At 47.4% G+C, this 12,500-nt stretch overlaps 1 protein-coding gene across 1 annotated transcript in view; it reads right to left on the bottom strand.

The window, feature by feature from the left end:
* lrrk1 (leucine-rich repeat kinase 1) overlaps window positions 1–12,500 on the bottom strand; it is a 281,804-nt gene that overhangs the window by 185,152 nt on the left and 84,152 nt on the right. Inside the window, 4 exon segments of the mRNA XM_084308234.1 lie at window positions 307–521; window positions 6,022–6,134; window positions 8,602–8,731; window positions 11,225–11,295. Of these exon segments, the coding sequence (XP_084164360.1) occupies window positions 307–521; window positions 6,022–6,134; window positions 8,602–8,731; window positions 11,225–11,295 (529 nt within the window).

The raw sequence follows: 12,500 nt of genomic DNA, 5'->3' as shown, positions 1-12,500 counted from the left end.
TATAATGTGTATATATATATATGTGTGTGTGTGTGTGTGTGTGTGTATACTGAGTGTGTGTGTATAATGTGTATATATATATATGTGTGTGTGTGTGTGTGTGTGTGTGTGTGTGTGTGTGTGTGTGTATAATGTGTATATATATATGTGTGTGTGTATACTGAGTGTGTGTGTGTATATATATATGTGTGTGTGTGTGTGTGTATACCGAGTGTGTGTGTGTGTATAATGTGTGTATATATATATATGTGTGTGTGTGTGTGTGTGTGTATACTGAGTGTGTACTGAGGGTGTGTGTCTCCTCACGCTGCTCTTGAGTCCGTTGGGTCGGTCCAGCTCCCAGGAGGAGGTGGAGATGCTGCGGTGGGCGGGGCTGAACGCCGGGGTCTTTCCTGTTTGCACGGCTTCCAGGAGGGCGGTCTTCCCCTGCCGCGGTGGACCAATCACAAGCAACTTCAGCAGCTTACAGGGCTCCGCCCTCCGCAAGTGAGCCCTCAAGAAGGCCAGGACAGACACAGGACCTGGGGAGGAGGGGTTAAGGGTTGATTGACACCTGGTTACAGAGCGCGGCAGTGGTTCATTGTATGTTAAACCTCCTTCCGACCCGTTGCTGTATTGCACTCTGACATCGTCAGCAAGTCAACCTCCAGTGGCACAACATAAACAGAATCAGCGGCCATCTTTGCTTCCACAGTACCTATCTGACCTCCTACACCTCCTCCATGCCCCCCAGTACCTATCTGACCTCCTCCACCCCTACACCTCCTCCATGCCCCCCAGTACCTATCTGACCTCCTCCACCCCTACACCTCCTCCATGCCCCCCAGTACCTATCTGACCTCCTACACCCCCTCCATGCCCCCCAGTACCTATCTGACCTCCTACACCCCCTCCATGCCCCCCAGTACCTATCTGACCTCCTACACCCCTACACCTCCTCCATGCCCCCCAGTACCTATCTGACCTCCTACACCTCCTCCATGCCCCCCAGTACCTATCTGACCTCCTACACCCCCTCCATGCCCCCCAGTACCTACATGACCTCCTACACCTCCTCCATGCCCCCCAGTACCTATCTGACCTCCTCCACCCCTACACCTCTTCCATGCCCCCCAGTACCTATCTGACCTCCTACACCTCCTCCATGCCCCCCAGTACCTACCTGACCTCCTCCACCCCTACACCTCCTCCATGCCCCCCAGTACCTACCTGACCTCCTCCACCCCTACACCTCCTCCATGCCCCCCAGTACCTATCTGACCTCCTCCACCCCTACACCTCCTCCATGCCCCCCAGTACCTACCTGATTACTATTTATTTAGTCGATTCCTTATATGTCATTTTCTTTGCCTTGTAAAGCGCCCTTGGGCTTCTCGGAAGGTCCTATATATATATATATCCATCTTCAAAGCCTGCTTGTACATGAAGGGTGTATGGTTTTAATTGTGAATACAGAGGCGTGAAGAGACGACGGCATGTGTAATGTGTCGCCTTGCTCTGCCTCTGGTGCCACGGAGCCAGGAGCATGTTCACTATAAAGACGTTTCAATACTCTATGTAGTTTTAACTAGGTTGGCACGCGTAGGGGGGGGGAATAAAAATAGACCACTCTATAGAGCGCACATTGCTTTCATTGATTGTAATAAAAGCACTCGCTCCAACTGCACCGAGGAAGCGGTCACGCTGATCCATTGCAAGATGCAGAGAAAACAGACATAAGGTTTTACTGTCCATTGGTTTGTTTTCAAATCAGAACCTAGGGCTGGGCGATATGGAAAAAAATCATATCGCGATAACGATATGATAATTTTATTTTATTTCTCGATATCGATAATTATCGAATTGTTATAAGTATAAAAAAAACTAAATTTATTTTTATTTATTTTTTACAACAGATGTATGTTTATTTTGCAGCAATTCTTTGTCATTGCCGCCATCTTTAGTGTTACATCCCCTCACACTCCAGTTCTCAGGCTGCAGCTGGTTTAAAAGCTAAAGTAAACCGGCTTCTCTGCTGGCTGTGGCTCCAGAGGAGTTCTGGCTCTGCTAGTTTATTTTCGATCTTTTGGCGCTTTTTTGGTGGACAAACCCCCGCACATGTGCACTGTGACTCGTGACTGGAGTCTAGTTCTGCTAGCACACATAGCCTACTGTGTACAGACGGTTTCAAAATGTATTTTAAATTAGAAAGCAAACAAAATAAATGGACAAGAGAAAAAGAAATCTGAATTTGGTCAGTATTGTCATTTGGACAAGCAAAGCCATTACTTTAAGTTGCAGGCAAGAAAGACAAGTCTGTCCACTGTCTCTGGTTTTAAAACTGCCCTGTTGCAGAAAAAAAAAAAAAAAAAAAAAAAAAAAACGATTTTTCGATTTTTTTTTTTAATTCGATATTCGATATCGATTATTAAAATATATCGCGATATTTATCGTTATCGTTATATCGCCCAGCCCTATCAGAACCTAACGTAATCATGCCTTTCCCCCGAAACAACAGCTCCGTAATGTTTCCTCACAGTGACTGGCCAAAACGGACGGTAATGTATGTAATTACTGGTAATGTCAGTTGCAAAAAACGTTCATGTTCGTCAAAACTGACTCCTTGCGTCAGTCCTTGTGTCCAACGAGTGGACACTCCTTCTTGAAAAATAATCAGAAACAGATAGGGATGCACCGAATGGGAAATTCTTGGCCGAAACCGATACCGAAAATAGAAAACAGTTGGCCGAAAACCGAAAGCCCGAAAATGATTCATAGAATAGATTTTTTTTTACCAATGTTGTGAAACATTATGATTATGGAAAAATATATGATTATGGCTAAACTTAACTTAAATAATAAATAATCACTATTATGGATCCATAAAACATTTATTCAGCACTTCTGAATGCATAAAGTACATTAATTCCATCTTTTCTTTAGCGGACATCTGTGCTCTACTGAGCGCACCTTTCTAGTCCCCAGCTGAATGTGCTCGCTTGACTCGGCACAGTAGACGCGCGACAGACAGCGTCAATGTGAGAAACACAATCCCCCCCCCCTCTCGCTCTGAATAATATGCATATTAGATCACTCAGTGATTAACCGCGACGGGCATAATAGTAAATAAGGATATAAATGCATGTTAAAGACGCATTTATTGGACGCGTTGCGCGCAGAGTTTACATAGAAACAGCGCGACTCCCGACAGCGCGACATCATCACAACAACACGCAAGGTTGTTAGGTTGTTTCTGTTTCGGTGATATATTTTCGGTGAAAAAACTCTTTCGACCGAAAGCCGAAAAGCCATTTTTTGCCATTTTCAGCCGAAAACTTTCGGTGCCGAAATTTCGGTGCATCCCTAGAAACAGATGTAGGCAGACAGTCCCTAAAGGTTAAGAGAGGCTAGGCTAGGCTTTGTGACCGCGAAGTACATGCAAGGTCATGTGACCTGTGGTGAAGGTCAAACTGTCTAGCTACCACAGCGATAACCCAGACTAAACATTATGCACTCAGAGCCGTTTTCATCCGATTCTGAGGATGTCGGTTTTGTCGATATTCCAATGTACAGTTTTGCTTGTACAGTTGTACAGTTTTCCCCCACCCTGTCTACCCAATTGAGCTCTAGGACCATGTTGGAGAGGAGCGAGATCTACCACACTGATGAACAATCGTACCTGAAGACTATCCTCGAGAGACTCGTTACCAACCACCACGCAGACGAACAGTCACGGTCTCAGACCATTCTGGACATCACGACGGAAATTAGGGACGTGAGAATAGATATGCCACCATACCATGATGCCAATAGGTCATATAGGTATGATTAATCTAAATTAACCCAATTTTAATCAGATGGTGGCAATTTGGCTCAAGCTGCAAGTATCATCCCCTTCTGCTGTGAAATCAAGGACACAAGGACCTATCCTTCAGGGGAAGCCAACCTGAGCTCCAGTTGAACTGACCTGTGCTTCAGGGGAAGCCAACCTGAGCTGCAGTTGAACTGACCTATGCTTCAGGGGAAGCCAACCTGAGCTCCAGTTGAACTGACCCATCCTTCAGGGGAAGCCAACCTGAGCTCCAGTTGAACTGACCTATCCTTCAGGGGAAGCCAACCTGAGCTGCAGTTGAACTGACCCATCCTTCAGGGGAAGCCAACTTGAGCTCCAGTTGAACTGACCTATCCTTCAGGGGAAGCCAACCTGAGCTCCAGTTGAACTGACCTATCTTCCAGGGGAAGCCAACCTGAGCTCCAGTTGAACTGACCTATCCTTCAGGGGAAGCCAACCTGAGCTCCAGTTGAACTGACCTATCTTCCAGGGGAAGCCAACCTGAGCTGCAGTTGAACTGACCTGTCCTTCAGGGGAAGCCAACCTGAGCTCCAGTTGAACTCATAGATATATATAGAACACTAGATAGCTTGCCCGCGCTGCCGGCCAATGGAGAGCGACGTCACTGAACCGCCGCCATCTTGGGAGGGTCAGCCTTGAGTGAGAGTGAGTGAGCTGCACAGACAAAAATACTCATAACTCGCTGAAATATTGACGGATTTACAAACGGTTTGGTTTATTACAAGCATTATTAACGTGGCTATGATTCAAGCGGTTTGTAAAAAAAAAAAACATCTTTAAAAATTTTTGCAGTATCATAACTACATCTTTGATGTTTATAGCAAACCAACCCGTTTGTAAATCCGTCAATATTTCAGCGAGTTATGAGTATTTTTGTCTGTGCAGCTCACTCACTCTCACTCAAGGCTGCCCCTGGCAAGATGGCGGCGGTTCAGTGGCGCTGGTGACTCCGTCTTAAGCTATCTAGTGTTCTATAGATATCTATGGTTGAACTGACCTATCCTTCAGGGGAAGCCGACCCAGCTGCAAGGAAATGCTGCTCTCCTACATGGTCCCTGGAGGACAGACCCAGCACGAGCCTAACTAATTTATTCTGGGAAACCCGCAACGTGTCTTTTAGTATTTGAGTCAGGCCTCCATGATGTATAGAAGGCTGGGGGAGCGATGATAAAATCTTTCATATAATTATCAGGGAAAGCCAGCGGGCATTTGACCTGCTGTGATCCTCTTGACACTTACGATGACATTTACGATGAATTGAAAATGGGGGACCGTGATGTAAACAAGACGAAAGTCTTTCTCTGGTCTGCATCCCCTTAACAATTGTATGTATTGAGCTGTACTGTACTGTACCCATTCTGCAATCTGTTAATAAAGTTTTCAATCAATCAATCAATCACACAGCAGGAAGTCTCCACACGGCTCTGCCTTTTGGCTCAGATCAAGGAATCGACAGTGCAACGCATTGAACACGTTCAACACTACACCCTATTCCTATTGTATCTATTTATTACAAAACGATTTGCACTACATCCATACCTAATTTTTGCATTTTCTTTTTTTTCTTTTTTATGATTGCATTTTGGTACCTCATTGTTTTGCAATTTATACTTTAGTTTGTATATTGTATATTTTGTATAGTGGTTCTTCTTATTTTTTCATATTCTTTTTATTTTTATATAGATAACATTTAGCGATTCAGACTTCCGGGTTGAGAAACCGTCGGTATTTTCACTATTTCTCAGCAACCGAGCAACTGATCAGTAAGCAGACTTCACCGTTGAAATCAACGTTAATAATTGTACTTCTAGTGTACTTCTTCCGGTATGAGAAATCGTAAAAAAATATGCGATGTGCAGAATTCCGGTTGAACATTTGGACCAGATTTTCTTTTTGTTAATGATTAATTCACAACCATAATATCTTATTTGGGGGAAAAGCAATACTTTTATTCCACAACTCTCTAAAAAGCTCTGTGGATGTATAATATTTACATGTTATATTTATTTAAATATGATCAATATAACCTTTAATCAGTGGGATTCACTGAAAAGTTGGTATCTCATGTAACGGCCCGTGGCCATTTAAGGTGCGGCGTGAAGGTCCACTGAGGTTATTGTTAGGGTTAAGGTAGGGGTGGGGCTTATACACAAGGTACCATGGTGTCATGGAGTCCTAATAATCAGTACCTTCTTTCCTGACATCCTGAGGGACATTGGTGATGTTCAGGTCCTCGATGTCCAGCTGCCACAGGTTCGAGAGCTGCCCGAGTTCGGCTGGTAACTCCCTGATGCCGGGGTTACTGGGAGACAACATGGGTTAGATTGACGCACCCACACCAGATGCAAATAGATGCCAAAACGTACAGATGGACACAGACACACACATACAGACAGAAATACCCAGAGACAGCGACAGATACACCCATAGATAAGACAGACACAGGGACATAGATAATTGGTACATACATACACACGCATAGAGACAGACAGAAACAAACAGACCTTAATAAGCTAAAACAAATATTTCTACTGATGGCAATTCAGAGTACTGGATTTTTTTTACTAAACAACTTGGACTTGCAGTATTATTATTATTATTATTATTATTATTATTATTATTATTATTATTATTATTATTATTATTATTATTATTAGTGTGGGTGACCTGGCGAAGCCAGGTTGCCACCCACACTATAGTTAGTGTGGGTCTAAGCACTGGGTAGACCTCTACACTACCCAGCCTCCAGTGCTTAGACCTCTACACTACCCAGCCTCCAGTGCTTAGACCTCCACACTACCCAGCCTCCAGTGCTTAGACCTCTACACTACCCAGCCACCCAGTGCTTAGACCACTACACTGCCCAGTGCTTAGACCTCTACACTACCCAGTGCTTAGACCTCTACACTACCCAGTGCTTAGACCTCTACACACTACCCAGTGCTTAGACCTCTACACTACCCAGTGCTTAGACCTCTACACTACCCAGTGCTTAATAATAATAATACTTCGTTTTATATAGCGCCTTTCAGAGGACCCAAGGTCGCTTTACATAAGGGGGGGGGGGGGGGGGGGAGATAACAAGTCAACAAACATAGTGGACAGACACAACACATACATATAAAGTGAGAAAGTTAGGGGTTGAAGGCCAGGTTGAAGAGGTGGGTTTTGAGCAGTTTTTTAAATGAGTCCAGAGTTGGGGTGGTGCGGAGTTCTGCGGGGAGGGAGTTCCAGAGGGTGGGAGCTGCCACACTGAAAGCTCTGTCCCCGAACGTCCGCAGTCTGGTTCGGGGGATGGAGAGCTGACCAGTGTCCGTGGATCGCAGGGACCGTGACTGAGTGTAGGGGTGGAGGAGGTCAGTGAGGTACTGAGGTGCCAGGGCGTGAAGGGATTTGTAGGTGAGCAGGAGGGTTTTGTAGGTGATGCGGGATTTGATGGGGAGCCAGTGGAGCTGGATGAGGATGGGGGTGATGTGCTGCCAGGGTTTGGTGCTTAGACCTCTACACTACCCAGTGCTTAGACCTCTACACTACCAAGCCACACCGATTACTATCAACATTAGTTTTGTAGTCATTGGATAAAAATGATTGACATGTAGTCCGGTTTCCCCCAAAGCTGCCGAGGCCACCCCGGGTACATCTGTATAAACAACGTCTTCACTTCAGACCGAGGAGAGTATTACAGCGCGTGGAAAAGCTCTGCGGCTTCGCTCTGCAGCCGCGAGGATACTGTGGGAGTCTTTTCTAACACGGAGAAAAACAAACACGGAGTGGAAGCCAGTTGATCTCCAGTTAAATCCCAGCATCCCACCTTGGCACCGGCCGAGAGCCACGCGGATCCTTCCGGAAACAAGTCAATCTCTGTGAGAAGAACTGGTGTGAGAGCGGGAGGCGGGAGCGGGCCGCGTACAGACCAGCTGCTGGGGTGCAGGGTCCCGAAGTGTCACGTGTGTTTACATGCACTCGCCCAGATGCGTGAATACTTTCCCTAAGGTGGTTGTCCTTCCGCGTTCGGTTTGCGCGATCTGATTGGCCACTGACGTTTCTGGTCATGTGACATGTGCGTGCGCCAATCGTGTGACGGCAAGTTCTGCGCCAATTTCCGGGTCTAACAGCCTGCAAGCTACCTAACGCCTAGTTTATCACTGGTTAAGCTCTAGGCGACTCTTTCGAAGTTGGTTAAGGTTAGAGTTTGGAATCAGGGCTGGTGTTCTATCGCCCTGCTCTAAGACAAACTCTAACCGTAACCAACTTCGAAAGAGTGCCTAAGCTTAACCGGCGAAAGAAACAGGCGTCACACGATTGGCCGCACATGTCACACGACCAGAAACGTCAGTGGCCAATCAGATCGCAGAATGCGCACGCGGAACTGGAAATCCGTTGGTAAAAGTATTGACGCCTCCAGGATTCCAGTTAATATCTTGGTTAAAGGCCCGATCTGTAGTCCCAAACGTAAACAAATCGGTAGCTATGTGAAATTAGAATGGAGATGTGTACTGGAGGTCTCGATACGAGGATACGAGGGTTGGGTACCGTTCACATTTGAATCATTATGTGTGCCCGCCCCCCTAAAGTGAAGTGTTACCCACTTGACCTAATCTCAAACCCTGCCCTCTTTTCCTTGATCCTCCAATGACAACTGTTGGGAAAGCAACAGCTGCGATTGGAAGGATCAAGAAAAAAGGGGGCGGGGTTTGAGATTAGTAGGTCCAATGCGGTGCGTCCGCGTGGGACGGTGGAGAGCGAGACGACGGCGGCGGTGAACTCACTTGGACAGGTACAGCTCGGTGAGGTTGCCGAGGCAACACACGGACTGGGGGACCGCCTCCAGCTGGTTGTCGTTCAGATACAACACCTCCAGAGAGTCCCGCAGAATCACAGGAAACTCGATGGGACACGCTGCCAGAGGGGGACACACGGTGCATCACAGAGGGGGACACACACGGTGCATCACAGAGGGGGGACACACGGTGCATCACAGAGGGGGACACACACGGTGCATCACAGAGGGGGGACACACGGTGCATCACAGAGGGGGACACACACGGTGCATCACAGAGGGGGACACACGGTGCATTACAGAGGGGCACACACGGTGCATCACAGAGGGGCACACACGGTGCATCACAGAGGGGGGACACACGGTGCATCACAGAAGGGGGGACACATGGTGCATCACAGAGGGGACACACGGTGCATTACAGAGGGGGGACACACGGTGCATCACAGAGGGGACACACGGTGCATCACAGAAGGGGGGACACACGGTGCATTACAGAGGGGGACACACACGGTGCATCACAGAGGGGACACACGGTGCATCACAGAGGGGCACACACGGTGCATCACAGAGGGGCACACACGGTGCATCACAGAGGGGACACACGGTGCATTACAGAGGGGGGACACACGGTGCATCACAGAGGGGACACACGGTGCATCACAGAGGGGGGACACACGGTGCATCACAGAGGGGACACACGGTGCATCACAGAGGGGACACACGGTGCATTACAGAGGGGGGGACACACGGTGCATTACAGAGGGGGGACACACGGTGCATCACAGAGGGGACACACGGTGCATCACAGAGGGGGGGACACACGGTGCATTACAGAGGGGACACACGGTGCATCACAGAGGGGACACACGGTGCATCACAGAGGGGGGGACACACGGTGCATCACAGAGGGGGGGACACACGGTGCATCACAGAGGGGGACACAAGGTGCATCACAGAGGGGGGACACACGGTGCATCACAGAGGGGGGGGACACACGGTGCATCACAGAGGGGGGGGACACACGGTGCATCACAGAGGGGGACACACGGTGCATCACAGAGGGGGGGACACACGGTGCATCACAGAGGGGGACACACGGTGCATCACAGAGGGGGGGGACACACGGTGCATCACAGAGGGGGACACACACGGTGCATCACAGAGGGGGGACACACGGTGCATCACAGAGGGGCACTAACGAGCATGCACACACACACGGGCACTAACGAGCATGCACACACACACACAGGCACTAACGAGCATGCACACACACACAGGGCACTAACGAGCATGCACACACACACACAGGCACTAACGAGCATGCACACACACAGGCACTAACGAGCATGCACACACACACAGGCACTAATGAGCATGCACACACACACAGGCACTAATGAGCATGCACACACACACAGGCACTAATGAGCATGCACACACACGGGCACTAACGAGCATGCACACACACACGGGCACTAACGAGCATGCACACACACACGGGCACTAACGAGCATGCACACACAGGTACTAACGAGCATGCACACACACGGGCACTAACGAGCATGCACACACACTAACGAGCATGCACACACACACGGGCACTAACGAGCATGCACACACACACAGGCACTAAGGAGCATGCACACACACTAACGAGCATGCACGGGCACTAACGAGCATGCACACACACACAGGCACTAAGGAGCATGCACACACACTAACGAGCATGCACACACACTAACGAGCATGCACACACACGGGCACTAACGAGCATGCACACACACTAACAAGCATGCACACACACTAACGAGCATGCACACACACGGGCACTAACGAGCATGCACACACACTAACGAGCATGCACACACACAGTCACTAACGAGCATGCACACACACAGTCACTAACGAGCATGCACACAGTCACTAACGAGCATGCACACACACAGTCACTAACGAGCATGCACACAGTCACTAACGAGCATGCACACAGTCACTAACGAGCATGCACACACACAGTCACTAACGAGCATGCACACAGTCACTAACGAGCATGCACACAGTCACTAACGAGCATGCATTGCACACAGTCACTAACGAGCATGCACACACAGTCACTAACGAGCATGCACACAGTCACTAACGAGCATGCATTGCACACAGTCACTAACGAGCATGCACACACAGTCACTAACGAGCATGCACACACAGTCACTAACGAGCATGCACACAGTCACTAACGAGCATGCACACAGTCACTAACGAGCATGCACACACAGTCACTAACGAGCATGCACACAGTCACTAACGAGCATGCATTGCACACAGTCACTAACGAGCATGCACACACAGTCACTAACGAGCATGCACACACACAGTCACAAGACAGTACAATAGTACCTGGTGAAACGACCAAACCAGTACCAGACAGTACAATAGTAACTGGTGAAACGACCAAACCAGTACCAGACAGTACAATAGTAACTGGTGAAACGACCAAACCAGTACCAGACAGTACAATAGTAACTGGTGAAACGACCAAACCAGTACCAGACAGTACAATAGTACCTGGTGGAACAGAGTTGTATCTAGTAGTGCTGCAGTGTGGTTACCTGGCTCAGGGTCCCTCCTGTTCCACGTGGTGAGAAAGGCCAGCCTCCTGGTCTTAGGTGCCTCCTCAGTTCTACAACAGAGAATGTCTATAATTATAGCTCTCTCTCTCTCTCTCTCTGCAGTACGTAAGTCACATTTATAGAGTACAGTCCAATAGAATTAAGTTACAAGTGCTTCACAAACTCCAAGATAAAGACAATGAAAATGAAAAAACCTGTTATATACAGTATTATATATATCACGGTTGCGTATTGCAAAACTGTAAACAATGAGACCATATTCACAAAGCATGTGTGTATTTGTGCTGTTGTCATTACACCATGTGTCTGTCGAATTGTGAAACTTGAAAGTTCTTATTTGGTGAATAAAGTGTCAGGAGGACTGGGCGATTAATCAAGTTTGTTCAATTATGATTTTGGCTTCCCACCATCATGAAAACAAGATAATCAAGATGAAATGAATATTATGCCACATGCTGTGTTGCTCTCATTTTGTCTTGTGTTGTAAATGCAGCGCACTAGGGGTGTAACGATGCATCGATTAATCGAAATGCATCGATTCTAATGTGTTCGATTCGATGCATCGATTTGAATATGTTAGAATCGATTATAATCTAAATGAATCTAAATTAAAAATATTTGTTTTCAAAAAAAAAAATCAATTTCTTTTTGTGTGTATTGTTTTTATTTACCTATAGTCCATTCATGCTGAGTGAATCAGTTCCCCCAGCCACATTTGTGTATTAAAATTTTTTTGGGGAATTAACTGATAGAAAATGTATCGAAAAATTTTCGAATCGAATTGTGGTCAAATGAAGAGATTTCATGATGCATTGAATCGTTGCCTGAAGAATCGTAATCGATTCGAATCATTGTGAGGTCGAATCGTTACACCCCTACAGCGCACCCTTCCTTCACAGCGGTGTGCTAAAAAGGTGAAGCGTCGGTAATGACACTGCCGTTCTTTTTAAAGGTGAAGCGTCGGTAATGACACTGCCGTTCTTTTTAAAGGTGAAGCGTCGGTAATGACACTGCCGTTCTTTTTAAAGGTGAAGCGTCGGTAATGACACTGCCGTTCTTTTTAAAGGTGAAGCGTCGGTAATGACACTGCCGGTCTTTTTAAAGGTGAAGCGTCGGTAATGACACTGCCGGTCTTTTTAAAGGTGAAAAGGTGAAGCGTCTGTAATGACACTGCCGGTCTTTTTAAAGGTGAAGCGTCGGTAATGACACTGCCGGTCTTTTTAAAGGTGAAGCGTCGGTAATGACACTGCCGGTC

Source organism: Notolepis coatsorum (assembly GCF_963971535.1).
Source record: "Notolepis coatsorum genome assembly, chromosome: 2".
NCBI classification, from domain to species: domain Eukaryota; kingdom Metazoa; phylum Chordata; class Actinopteri; order Aulopiformes; family Paralepididae; genus Notolepis; species Notolepis coatsorum.
This window is presented reverse-complemented; position numbering and strand designations above follow the sequence as displayed.